The sequence below is a fragment of the Macrosteles quadrilineatus genome, unplaced genomic scaffold, assembly GCF_028750875.1.
Source record: "Macrosteles quadrilineatus isolate MER2022 unplaced genomic scaffold, UCM_ALF_1.0 Scaffold_2__2_contigs__length_208266976, whole genome shotgun sequence".
In the NCBI taxonomy this organism is placed as follows: domain Eukaryota; kingdom Metazoa; phylum Arthropoda; class Insecta; order Hemiptera; family Cicadellidae; genus Macrosteles; species Macrosteles quadrilineatus.
In genome coordinates, this window is record NW_026542595.1 from 2,520,381 (window position 1) to 2,535,465 (window position 15,085).

Consider the following 15,085-nt stretch of genomic DNA (forward strand, 5'->3'; position numbering starts at 1 on the left):
AACATTAAAGCATATTCTTATCTCAAAAATTTCGGGCTCCGCCCCAGTGGCTCTGTAGTTCCCCATGTTAACCTTATGATTTTTCATGTTTAAAAGGAATTAATGAATTTTAACAGCTGTTTCAATTAAACAAGTTGGTTCTGTTCTATGATGTTCAATAACATAAAAGTTACAAGGATTACCAACAGGGTGCAGTACTATTATTTTTTTTTTAATTTATGATAACAGCTAATTTCCAACCAAACGGTGAGTGAGCGTAGCGAATGAACTTCAACCTGGAGGCGAGTTAGCGTAGCAAACGAGCTAACCTGAAGGCAAGTGAGCGCAGAGAACGAGCTCCAACCTAAAGGTGAGTGAGCGTAGCCAACGAACTTCAACCAGGACGTGAATGAGCCATGCAAATACTTATGAAGTTAAACGGGGCAAAGCCCGCGGGTACAGCTAGTTCATAATATTAGTAGGTAAGATATATACATATATGTGTCCATAAACATGATAACTTGAGTAATTTTTATCCGATTTTGATGAAATTTGGTTTGAAGGTGTAAGGCGGGATAAACTTGAATGAGTTCGCGATCCAGCATGATCCGACCATGGGAACAGGGTTTTATGGGGTAAGAATTGGTTTTTCTCACTTTTGACCCGCAAAACACAAAATTTCCCAATTTTTCTCTAAACCTTCTTAAAGAGCTTAAAAACCAAACAATTCAGTATACCAAAGTGTTTTACTACGGTTATTGGTTAGGTTACGGAGAAAACTAAAAAAAATGGTAAATTTAAAATTCCCATTTTATTCTTATGGAGAATATTGTAAAATGTTGTAGTTTGCTTGTTTATGGATATCTGTTGATCAAACTTGGCAAATATATTCATTTTATACTAAGCAATAATTATTTTACTTAAAACACACACTTTATTAGTTTCCTTGTAGCAGCAAACCTAGGTACTCATTAAACCTAATGTTATTTAAATAGATCAATTGAAAATCAATTCAGCCAAACAGAAATTCGCTTAGACGGCAGGCTTGCTGCGGCGGGGGTATTTATGCCTTAGAATTAATATTGTTTTAGAACTATAGGACACATGCTGCTCCGCAGCGCTGAAATAAATATCATGTCCGAGAACGGGAATGATATGAGGCCCAGCTTCAAGGCAGAACTGTACATGTATGTGGAATCCCGCAGTCCGAGACACCAATTCTAGTTGTTAACTTCAGATCTTGTAGTGTCCTGCCTGTATCAAAGTACCGCAATGTTTTGCCGTTAACGTTTTGTGAGGCTTCATGAATTGCCCCATAACAGTGTCTTGATTGGCAATAAAAATTGCAACCATTCTTTATAACGCCAGGTAAGTTAGTTCGTCCATTCGTAAATAGAGTGTGACGGCTGGTGAACAATAAAGTTAAATGTAACATCAAAAATATTGAGGTTAACAGTTTGTAGTGATAATGATGTAAACTGCATATGAATATTTTCTTTGTAATGACTGTTGTTTGTTTTGTAATCACAGGTGGTGTCCAGTTCTTGCTCTGTACTGGCTGGTCACATGGTGTGGTTTAACATTCGGACTGTACTGTTTGTACCCTGTCATTACCTTTAGGAATCCTAATGGTAGCCTTTCTGCTATTTCAAATTGTAAATGCAAAAATCATTGATATATAATATATATAAGATAATAATAATAATAATATATAAGACTGCACCCTATATATATATATCTCTTATATATATATAGGGTGCAGTCTTGCTTTCCTACTGATTAATTAACAGTATGCATTTGTGATTGTGGTAAACAGCAATATTGTTTTTTGTTTGCTAGTTTCAAAGATATGATTTGAGTAGGACTACTTTTAGCAAATTTCCCATATAAGGAATAAGCTATTACCATAGTACTCATGGTAAGACCTGGACCCGGGACCAATTTCATTTTTCGTTTTGAGGTCCCTAGGACCAAAAACACCATCCGTTCAAATTCATATGTATATATATTTATTTATATATATATATATGTGTAGTTGGTGAAAGAAAACATCTGCTTTTAAATTATATTTATTTGTAAACATTGTAGTTCAAAAAGTCTGACATTGTCCCACTTAAAACCCTCTGGGGCGGAGCCCTTTTGACGGATCTGCACCAAACTTCACAAAAACCATCCTTGAAAGATGCTTAATTCCTGAAAGTTTCATTACAATCTGTCGAGCGGTTTCGGAGTCCATAACGTTCAAACATATATATATATATATATACATACAAACTTCCTCTTTTATAGATATAAGATGTGTCCGTTAGTGCGATAACTCGAGCAATACCCCCGCTGCAGCAAACCTGCCGACTTAGCAAATTTCCATTTTCCTGGATTGATTTTTAATTACCGTATTAATCTATTAAACTAACATTTATGTTTAACGAGTACCTACCTAGGTTAGCTGCTACAGGGAAACTAATAAAGTGTGTTTTTGATTAAAATATCAATAGCTTAGTATAAAATAAATGAAAACACCAAGTTTGTTCAAAATTTATCCATAAGCAAGCCAACTACAACATATTATAATATTTTCCATAAGAATAACATGGGAATTTTAAATTAACAATTTTTTGAATTTTCTCCGTAACCAATTATTGTACAAAAACACTTTGATTTACTAAATTATTTGTTTTTTTAAGCTCTTTAAAAAGGTCTTAAAAAATTGATAAATTGTGTGTTTTAAGGGTAAAAAATGAGAAAAACCAATTTTTACCCCATAAAACCCCGTTCCCATGGTCCGATCATGCTGGTTCCCGAACTCATTCAAGTTTATCCCACCTTACACCTTTAAAACTAATTTTATCAAAATCGGACAAAAATTACTCAAGTTATCGTGCGGATGGGCACACACACATACATATAGTATATATGTACATATATAAAAATTTGAACGAATGGTGTTTTTGACCTCTGGGGACATCAAAATGAAAAAGACAGTAAAAGCTACTTCCCTATAGGGAAATTCGCTAAAAATTATCCGATTTTGATGAAATTTGGTACAAACATGTAAACCTACGTTTATTCAAACGAGTTCGTGAACCAGCATAATCGGACCATGGGAACAGGGTTTATGGGGGGTTTTATGGGGTAAAAAATTTTCCCATTTTTGACCCTAAAACAAAATAATTTGGAATTTCTTTTTAAACTGTTTTGTAGAGCTTAAAAAAAGAAATAATTTAGTACATTGAAGCGCTCTTGTATGCCTAACGATCACGGAGAAAATTCAAAAATAGTGTAATTTAAAATTCCCATGTTATTCTTATGGAGAAAATGAAAACTTGTAGTTTACTTGTTTATGGATATATATTGATAATACCCCCGCCGCAGCAAACCTGCAGACTAAGCAAATTTCCATTTGCCTGATTGGATTTACACTAAAATGTCTACTTAAAAATATAACATTTATTTCCTATTTAAATAGAATTAGTTTAACAAGTAAGTTACTTAGGTTTGCTGCATCAGGGAGGGTACATTTTTTTATGTTAATAGCATAGATAAAACATGCTCCCTTAGTAGATTTCTCATCCTTATGGAACAGCTGAAGACAATTTCATTGTTAGTTCATGTACGGTTTATGTAGAGGTCGTGTTTTGTTTACAATTTGTTTCCCGTTATTGCAGCCATTTAAAACCTCGTTTAACCAAATATTACGATCTAATCATAAACAATAACTTGTCCCCTAGTTATATAACCAAACAGTAAAGCACAAATCAAGAAATTAACCCTGAAATAATGGAAACAAAGTTTGATCGACACTAGCGCCGTTGTGTCACCGAACAAGAACTAGACACGAAAAACGTGCTTCAAAATTTACAATGGGATGAGAAGTCTACTTGTGTTGGTTAGTCTATGTTAATAGTTAGTAAGAAATAAAAACATTTTCCAAATTTGATCAAAATATGTTTATAAACAAGCAAACTACAAAAGTTTACTTGTTCTCCATAAGATTAACATGGGAGTTTTAAATTTTCATTTTTTTGGAATTTTTTCTGTAACCATTAGGCGCATAATAACGCTTCAATATACTAAATTATTTGTTTTTTTAAGCTCTACAAAATGGTTTGGAAAGAAATTGCTAAATTTTATGTTTTTTGGGTCAAAAATGGGAAAAACCTATTTTTACCCCATAAAACCCCCGTTCCCATGGTCCGATCATGCTGGTTCGCGAACTCGTTCAAATAAATGTAGGTTTACACGTTTGTACCAAATTTCATCAAAATCGGATCATTTTTGCTTGAGTTATCGTGCTAACGGACACACATATACAGTATATATATGTATATATCTATATAAATAAAATTAGAGTTTTGTCTGTACATTGCTCAGAATCATAAACTTTAAGGTTATTCTTACGTTTTATACATTAAAGAAACCGAAACAAGTCTCATCTAAATTTCTGTCTGTCTTCCTTTGTCTGTTACGGCCCAAGAGCCATTTTACGCGGCCATCTCCTGAAAAACGAGAGTACCTATCAAGTTCCTAATCATTTTAATGTATTAACTGGATTGGCGAGATTGTCTTTAGCCATTAAAATATGGCGTCACTACTTTTTAAATAAAATGACGGAAAAAACCCTATTTTGTGCGATTTTTGTAAAGTTTTCTCCCAATGTTTATTTATCTATGAAATAACGAACAGCTGTTCGAATCAAGATAATTTCTTCTAGCTGTCACTGATATGTTTACATTTAATGTTTGTTTACAAATACCGCAACCATTTCCGATCACGTTTTGAAAGCAAATCCAAACCAAGTAAGATTAAAAACGTGTTTCCTTACATAACGGATTTAACTAATCGCAAGTGCAATAATTTGTAGGGTAACCGTAAATGAAAATAGATATTTTTTTTGTATGAAATTACTCTTGAGTTTTGATAACCGGGAAAACGACCTTGAATCAGTGTGTTGTATATGGCTGGGAAACTTACATTTTTTAAATGAGTGTTTTCAGTCGAGACTCGGCACACTACCGACGCGCGTCTACATGTCCATAGTAAAAATAAAAGTAGGCCTACCGTGTATTTATGTTTTATTAGTCATGTGTATAAGTGTACAGTTTGTGTATGTGTTTTAAAAACTTCAAGACGCACCTAATGGGGAAGCTCAAGACCTTATATTAGGACTGATGATGGCGATTTAATTTCACCGAAATGCATCTCCTGTAATAAGATACATTAGGATCGACCGGCGGACACAGGTAATTTATTAACCTTTTATTGATTGTCATACCGTACCAATTCGGAACAACAACAAACAGCATAAAATGAAGTTATGTATAATAGTTTGGCCATCATATCTAAAAATATGCAAACCAACTGCTGTTCTTTATAAGAAGGTTTCAACTGAATACTAAGACTGAATACTGAAGATCCCCGTGCTTAGAACGGGTACACAGCTAGTATGTATATAAATATATATATATGAATTTGAACGGATGATGTTTTTGGCCTCTAGGGACCTTAAAAACGAAAAAAAAATCGGTCCCGCGTCCAGGTCTTACCATGAGTACTACGGTAATAGCTTATTCCCTATATGGGAAATTCGCTAAAATTTGGCAAATATATTTATTTCATCCTATACTATAGACGTATGGTCAAAAAACACTTTTTACCTTCCCCGTAGCAGCAAACCTAAACACTCATTAAATCTAATGTTATTAAAATTGGGAATAAATATGTCTTATTTATAGAAATATTTTAGTAAAAATGTAATCAGACAAGTTGAAATTCGCTTAGTCTGCAGGTTTGCTGCGGCGGGGGTATTTTTTATTTAATGTTTTTATTTAGATATAAGTGTTGGCAACAGCCACCTAACTAAATCCTTCTAAGCTGTAAAACCGAGTGAGTCGGTGGCTCAGTCGATAGCGTCGCGGACTTCGGGCCCAAGGCAGCGATGTCGTGGGTTCGGATTCTGGTCACTGCCACTAAAATGTATCAGTACAGTTCACCTTTGTACCTACTGTACCGGCTCACTCCTTGCTTTGCTATAAACGTTCCACGCACGGGCCCTTAGTCTATGTGGACGGGCAAATGCAAGGTTAAAAGAGGCCGCCAACCTCTTTTCATAAAAAAAATATTGACTCTATACTAAATCCGTCCGTTTCTAGAAATATCGCTAGCTATCTTTTAGCTATCTTTTATGATTTTAAAAGATTTAAAACCAGTTTGTTCAAATTGTTGTCAGATAAATGCTGCTACAAGATTGGGGACTTTTTCAATTAGATATTAGTATGTCAAATCAATAGTTAGTTGTAATGGTTGAACAGTAAGTAGTTGTAGGGGAGAAAGTGTATACATATAGATTATAGCTCTTAATTAATTAGTGTAGTAAATTTGCCAAATGTATAGTTATGTTTATTCTTGACTTGACACAATTCATGTATAGAAATGTACTGTTTGAATAAAGGATTTTTTGATTTGATATCTGTGGTATAATCTCAATGGTGAAACTTAGCCTAAGATCTGAGATATTATTTTATGTGTAGGCTGTAGGATTAAGGTTAAGTTACATGCTTATCTACATGTTTTCACAATTACAACAAATAGTTAATTGTTATTGTTTCAGTTACTCTCCTGAGATCTGCGGCCCCACCTCTTGTGATCTATCCTCTGTTCCTCCAACTGTCGTACAGATGGCCTCAGTTTGTCAAGACCTGGGAAATCGTTCAGGAGAAAATCACTCTGAGAGTTAGCTCTAGAGTTTTGTCTCGTAAAATTTACATCTACACTCTGATTTTTGCAAGCTTAAGATGTTGTAAGAATACAGATCATTTTTGTCAAATGGTTTTAAATCTGTTCATGCATAAAACATAAACAGTAAAAACATGTAAGCTTGAAAACACAATTTCATTGCGAGTTCAATATGACTTTTTTTTGTAAAATGTTAATACTTATTGTGTGTACGTATAGAAATTTAAAAGGTAGGGTGGATTTGTGAATTGATATGATAATAGCATACGTTTAAAAGCAATGAATTGGAGTCAAAGTCATCATTGGACCGTATATTATTTTACAGGTTTTTTCCTCTCAGGGTATGTGGTTGCAGGAGTTCGCATCATACAATGTGAAGGTGTCACCACTATCTACACCTTTGTGCACATGCTGTTCCAAGTTCGTTTTCCACATATCTTCTCAATAACCCCACCCACCTTTTGGAAGTGTATCACTTGTGCCTTTCTGGAGCTCATTTCAACTTTATCATGGCTGTGTGCGGAGCTGATTGTTCTTCACATTTCTCTCATCCTTCTAGAAAACTTTAGAGTGTATAATGTGCATCTAAAACAGTCAACATTTAAGGTAAATGTTATCTTTGGATTTAGACTTTCTTTAGTTTTCCAGTTGTTCTTGTTCATATTTTACTCATCTATCTATACTATTATATAAAAATCTAATGGTGTCTGTCTGTATGTGTATTACTAATAGGTGCGAAAACTACTGAAACAAACTGGCTTACATTTTACAAAAATATAGTTACCATACCAAGGACCATTATAGGACTATTCACACTTCAATACTGACCGTGGGCTTTGCCCCTTTGGCCTTAAAAGTTCTGAGGTGAGGATTTTAAAAGTAAATATTGATTGGTCACCATGGCTGCAATGATAATTCTCACAATGTTTACATTTGCTTTGACATTTCAAAATAAACAAGAAGAACTGCCAAATTGCATATTTTACAATTTAAGACAGCTGATCTAATGAAATTAAAAAAAATATACTATTTCAGACAATTATGTGGTTGGTTTATTTAATAAACATTTTTTTCAAAGATCATTTATTCAAAAACTATGTCAATGATTATAGGATATAAAAAATGGCTCTGCTTTCGATTTTAAAGTGTTATGAAAATAATGTTATTGATATATTTTCATGGAAACAGTAAGAAAATTAAAATGTATAGATGTTTTGTATGAATTTGGAGGCTACTTTAAATAAATTCGAACTGCTTAACATGTGTTAGAATAACTTAACATAACTTGCACATCACATTGTTTTTTTTTGTTTTTTTACATGTACCGGTATATTTAGGTAAATTTAGTTATTGTGTTTTGCTAAACCTGTTGTTGCTTAAATTAAACTAAAGAATATCATCAATAACTAAATTGTTCCTCGTTGATTTTTGTGTTCTAAAATCTGTTGTGTATGTGTAAGTATATTTAATTATCAAATGGTAATACAAATTACACTTATTTTATGTTAACATAGCTTTCAGTTCCCATTTACTTCATTTGATAAATTTATTATTTGTGTTTTGCCACACCACTGATTAAATTAAACCAAGGAAAATATCATAAAACTAAGCAGTACACAGTGTTCTTTTCTTTCTAAAATCAATGAAATATCCGTTACTATGTTTACTTAATGGTAAGTGTGAAAATGAAAAGACAATGGACGATGGAACTGATTAAAAGAACTGGTTTGTATATTAAGTTGTTTGATGATATTTTTGTAGAGTAGAATCAGAGATGCAATGAAACATACTGTATTTGCTATTACATTTTTTAGTCCTTGATGCTTTGATAATTTTATTACTTTTGTCTGGTGTCTTTAATGCTACTGCTACATTATTTGTTTGGATTTTGTTATAGTATATATATAGTTTCTTTAATATTTCAAAGACTATTGATAAGGCACAGCAATATTTCAAAAGTTTATAACAGCTGACTTAGTTTTGCTCATGATTTATTGTGAGTGAAGAAATTGAAGATGGAAGGATTGGTGATTTAATACAAAGAAGAGTGAAATTAAAAACATGTTCATTTAAATTTAATAGTTAGTATTTTTGCAGCTTCAAAGTTGAAGTTTAAAATGTCAAAAATAAAGAAAAAAGAAGGTAAATCATGTATGTGAAAGTTTATTCAAAGATTTGGCCAGTTTTTCTCATATCAGCCTACACAAGATTTAACATTATTCAAAACCAAAATGGTGGTATCCACTACTTACCAGATTTAAAAGTTATAACTTAAACGTTTATATTAAGGCCATGAAAGTTGAATTTTGTTTCTAAAAGCGTTGGCGGATGTGTAACTATTATACGCAACAGATGTAAAGATTAAAATGTTTCTATTTTGTGTCCTTTTCCCGTTGCAAAGCACGGGTACAACAGCTAGTATTCTCATATATGACTAGATGTATTACTATATCTAGATTAGAACTTACTATACCTATCTAATTTCTAGATCATACTAGAGTTGAAATAAATATCATGTCTGAGAAATAATCAAGCTGATGATTTTTGATTGAGTAATCTTGAACTTTAACTGTTTCAAAGAATCAATAGCTCAAATTAAAGTCTATATAATTTACTGATTATTTTAATAACATACGGTACGTTTTTTGGGGCGGAGCTAGCGTGGCTATCTTGGTGTCAGTTCGTTACACACGCAAACGCAGCTCAGTCGGCATATAGTCGCGCTAGTGAGAAGTTTTTGCTGTTCTCCGTGGTTGTAGGCTGTTTATCCCCTAAACACCGGGGGTATGAAAGTTTTGGAATCTTTTGAAAATTATACCTACAAACTCGGGGTTTAAGCTATTTAATGAAATGAGACAACAAATGCTTTATTTACATGATCTGAGTACAAGTTTTACAATACATATCCATAGTATAACCAGTTCATGATTCACACAGCAGGCTCGCATTTTTCCAACTTGGTCTTATAAGACCGTCAGCCGGGTTGGCAAACACATTGTAAATGCTAGATAAAACAAGTACAGTACATTTTTATAAATTCAAATTACCTTTCTGATGTACCATTAGGCCTATTTCAATTAAAACATTTTTTTTTATTTATTTTTTTTTTGTTTTTTTTTATTCTATACATTTATACATATATTTGTAACTTATACATTTCTTAAAACTAGAGAGTGCTTAGAGCTTGAAAAAGGTTAATAATTAAATTCTTGAACAATTTCCCACCTGTACCGCCAAGCTTGCTGTAGGAATCGGGCAAGCCGCACCCAATCAGCACCGTTCAACAAGGATATGAATGTATCCCGGGACAAATCCTCTAAACCAAACCAAAACATTCTAAAATGACGCAGTATCGGGCACTTGGCAACGAAGTGGTAAACATCCTCTACTTCTCCCAAATTGCATAACGAACAGTTATGATTTTGATTTTGTATCCATGGTTTATAATTTAAATATAATAATTCACCTCTACACTTGAAAATCCATTTAATTGTATTAAAATCCAACTTTGAAAAATGTAACCATTATCTTTCAAAACCAAACTAAGTGATTTATAAATAGCATGGTAGCGAGCATTCATGGCTGTCTGAAGGACACGCTGGCGATTGTTATCACGCAAACAACAGCTGACCCAACTGATATCTTGTTTCACTAATATCATTTTGTTCTACTGATAAGTGCACTGATAAACTTTCTGCTAAACTCTTCCATTCCCTATACCAAAATATCTGTTTTCTTATAACTTCATTAGCTAACAATTTTGGTAAACCTGATTCGGGCATATTTAATACTTTCAAAACATATTCAAAGTGAAGTTTCAACGTATGAATGAAAATCGGGTCTTGGTCTGTTTCTAAGTATATAATGTAATTAGGTGTGCATTGAGGTAAACAAAAAACCTTTTTGACGAAAAAACGTAAAAGTTGTTCAACTTCATTATACAGTTTAAAACCCCAAACTTGTGCGGCATAACACATTATTGATCTTACTACGGAGTAAAAACACTCAAATTTTAACAATACTGAAATGTCTTTATTTTTAAAAACCTTTGACCATAACGAATTTACTGCATTTTTTGAGGACGTTAGCTTTTGTTCAAAGTGTTTTTGGAAAGAAAACTTTGATGAGAAAACCACCCCAAGATACTTGTAATTGTTTACACACTCTATTAAATTTTCTTTATAACGCCACCGCTCGTTTGCTCGTAAGCCGCCACCATTCCTAAACACCATAACCTTGGATTTGTCAAGATTTACTACCAAATTCCAATCCTCACAATATTTTTGCAGATCATTAATCATTAATTGTAAACCCGCCGCCGAAGGTGACACCAAAACAATATATCATCCGCGTATAACAGAACTTTCACTTTGAAGTTTCCAAAGGTGCACCCACCCCCTAGAACATCATGTAGGTCATTTAAAAACAATGAGAATAACAAAGGACTCCCTAAACATCCTTGCCTCAGGCCTTTTGTTGTCTCAAAACACTCTGACACACCTTCCTTACACCATACACCTGCTGACGTACCATTATAGCAACTTTTTAATAATCTTATTATCTTTGAAGAAATTCCAATTGTATAAAGTTTATAAAACAACGAGTTTCTGTCAATCCGGTCAAAGGCGGCAGAAAAATCTACAAAAAAACAGTATAATTTGCCTTTTTTGACTGAGAGCCTTAGATTAATCATATTAGAAAGAGAGAAAACATTATCTACTGTAGAATAACCTTTACGAAAACCTGCTTGGTACTCACACAAAATATTTTTATCTGTAACCCACAATTCTAACCGGTTTAATATTACACCCATAAACAACTTAGCCACAGCATCCATAAAACAAATACCTCGATAATTAGACACCTCTCCAATATCCCCTTTTTATGTAGTGGATAGACAATTGACTTCTTAAAACTTTCTGGAACCTCTCCTGTATGTAAAATGTTGTTAAATAATTGAACTAAAATATCTGTTAGCCTCATTGGTCCAAATTTAAAAAAACTCATACGGTATGCGGTCGAAACCAGCGGCTTTATTTACTTTTGATGCCTGGATAGCTCGATTTACTTCTGAGAAACTAATGTCTTTATCTAGAAACTGATCAACTATTAGTGGTTCGGCAAATAAAAAGGTCGTAGTCTCCATCGGCGGATCAAGTAACATTTTAAAGTGCCGGACCCAATCCTCAACACTTATATTTGCTCCCACAAAATGATTTTTTGTTTTTAAATGCTTTACTGCTTTCCAAAAATCACTCATATTACTAGCCATCTTAATTTGTTGCAGCATATTTCTCTCATAGTCTAATCGTTTTACTTGCAACAAATTTTTGTACTGCTTATTTGATTCCAAGTATTCGTTTTTTGAAAATTCCGTGTTTAACCTACGGTAAATTTTTAGCAGTTTAAAACTCTTGTTCCTACTCTTATTGCAGTCCCTGTCAAACCACGGTTTCTTCTTTTTAAATCGCGCGTTACTAGAAATGCTCTGATTTCCCCGGAATGCCGCGGCCTTCACACACGCTGTTATCTTATCTAATAAAACATTTGGCTCCACATTTTTTACTAATCCTAGGGTGTCTAATTGTCTTTCAACCTTTTCTTTGTAAAATTTACCGTCTTCCTCTGTCCAACTAATCTTTGGCAACAAAGGGATACATTCCGTGCTAGTTAAAGTGTTTTCGCGCCTTAAACAAAGAGTTACTTCAATTGGAAAATGGTCAGAGCCTACAAAATCTAATACACGAAAGTCATTAACTACATTAAGACACTCCAGTGAGGCTAATGCTAAATCTATTACCGATGAACCATTTTTGTTTATAAATGTTAATTCACCGCTAACATCAGAAGGTGTGCGACCATTTAAAACAATTAAGTTATAATTATCACAAAACTCTAGCACTTTCTTGCCTCTATCATTCAAAACCTTATCTTTTGAACATCTAGTATTAATAATTGAAAGATTCTCATACAATAAATTACAGTTTATGACTTGTTCCTCAGCTGTTCTTGCATTACAGTCCCCTATGACTATGATCTTTTTATCACTGTGCTCATTTACATAATTTGTTAACTTATTAAAATCTCTCTCCCAATAACTAAAATTAAGATAAACTGGAATTATTTCAACATTTAAACCCCCTGTTTTAACAAAAACTATTGGTAGTTCTACATTAGAAAAAATAAAAGAGTCCTTTATTTTTGAACATAAATTAAAACCTATAAGAGTCCCTCCTCTTGGCCTACCTAACCTATTTTCCTTTACTGCTGCTATTAAATGTATCTCAAAATTAGAAAAGTATTGATTTACCAAAGCAAAATCTGTTTCAACAATAAATGTTTCTGACAGAAAAACAATATCAAACTCTGACAAATAATTAATTAACTTAAAATCTAATATTTTCTCTTTTAATCCTCTAACATTAAACGCTATTATCTTAATAAATTCACCAGTATTTAGAGTTTTATTCACCCACTGATTGGTGCTGCCGCCGACTCCTCACTTGGCCCCCCTGGTCGCCGTTCCCTGATGAGTTGCCCCTGGGTCCTCGTTCCCGACGTCCTGTAGCTGTGGTGTTGTCCCTGGACCAGCATCTCTTGGTAGAGGTGGAGTGTCTGACTGTGATTCTATCGCCTTCTTCACACCATCGGTCATTAATCTGTCGACGAACACACTGATGTCCACACCCAGTAGTTCCTTGACCTTCGTACAACCGTCCTCACCCCCTGCACGCAGCTTCCCTCCAGACCAAGTAAATTTAACATCTGCTATTACCAAATGATCAAACACTAGCTTTATTGATCTACGTCCTAGATGTCTCTCTAACTCTTTCCTAACCGCCATCAGATAGCTTCTTTTTGTTCTAACTTCTTTACTATAGTCTCTATTCACAAAATACCCAGTTCCTACCAGGTTTCTAGTGTTGCTCATAATCCAGTTAACATCCGCATCATCAGGAAAGTGTGCTATTAGTAGTCCAGTTGCTCCTAGGGGATGTGCACGATTAATCCACAGGTTATCATTACATTGTAGTCTGTTGACACAAAAGTTCCTTATAACCGATTTACAGTCCTCACCTCGCTTGCACCTTAGACCCTTGAAAATTAGATTGTTTCGCCGAGATCTACATTCTAAATCGTCCAACTTATCGATTATGTCAGCTTCGCAAGCTCCAACGGCAATTAACTCGTTATTAATTTTGACGTTCTCCTCTTTCAACCGAGTAATTTCCTCATTAAGTCCTAGAATATCACTTTTTGTTGCCAGAGGGGCTAGTTTATTGTCCAATAAGCCTCCAATAACATTACTGATTACTTGCGTTAGATCTGCATACGTCATGTCGCCTACCTTGTCCGCCATGTTGTCGTCGTCGTCGTCCTTTACACTGTCCGGCGAAAACACTCGAGCTCGCTTTTTCTGAACCTTAGGAGTAAAATACTCCTTAATACTATGTGCCATAAAGTACTTTTCACACATCAATGATGCACAAATATGCACAACCACGTCACGCACAGCTCACGACCACAAACTGAACTGGTCGGCACTAGTCGGGTTAAACATTGATAACGGCAAGTACGGTGGAACAGCAACGCTAATGTCAATCTTGATAACTAAATATTACCGATACGCTGGATTTGAAGTATCCTCCTCTTCAGTACGAAACACTAAAACGTATTAAAAATCGTTTCAGGCTAAGAAATTGCATATAAACCCATCAAACCTTTAAAAAACCGAGAGCACTTCCGGGTTTAAGCTTAAATAGCTTAGAGACATATAAAAAATATTTTTTTATTGTAGAAAAAAATATTTAATTGTAAAAAACCAAGTTTAACGGTCAGGGGGGGTTGAAACCCTTGAAACAATAAATCATGAACATCTCCAGCAGTCGAGGAGACGTCATACCCCGCCATTGAAGACAAATTCTAAACATCTCCCGCGATCAAGGGAACATCATCATCGCCACGAGCTATTGCAGCGTTTATTGTACAATACCCCACGGTCCTAAACCACGGCATAGTCGTAAATCCAACACTGTCTACCACCACTCATAATTCAGTAACATTTTATTGATTGAAGTTTTACATTTCAGGCTTCGAGTATTTAATTGTAAAATCAAGTCAATAGCAAATTAACATTAACCCTTCCCGGACGGGTGACGGATATATCCGCCTAAGTCTTTGGCGATAAAGGACAGGTGGCGGATATATCGCTTATGGTTTTTGATGTTCGGACGGGAAGCGGATGTAGCCTTCTCTTCAGACGGACTGGCAAGTGCTTGAGCAGTAACCAGATGTTTCACGGTACCAAGGCGCCACTTTCCTGCTCTCTCCAAGGCTGCGCTCTCTCCCGCACTCCCCTCTCTCTCCCGCGCCT

The 15,085-nt window shown here is 34.5% G+C and overlaps 1 protein-coding gene across 1 annotated transcript in view; it reads left to right on the forward strand.

Moving 5' to 3' along the window:
• The first annotated feature begins 1,083 nt into the window (after nt 1–1,083).
• Nucleotides 1,084–15,085, forward strand: part of LOC128987010 (gustatory receptor for sugar taste 64e-like) — a 29,962-nt gene continuing 15,960 nt past the window's right edge. Inside the window, exons 1-4 of the mRNA XM_054407653.1 lie at nt 1,084–1,166; nt 1,510–1,574; nt 6,587–6,775; nt 7,037–7,317. Of these exons, the coding sequence (XP_054263628.1) occupies nt 1,084–1,166; nt 1,510–1,574; nt 6,587–6,775; nt 7,037–7,317 (618 nt within the window). The remainder of the gene's footprint in view (nt 1,167–1,509; nt 1,575–6,586; nt 6,776–7,036; nt 7,318–15,085) is intronic.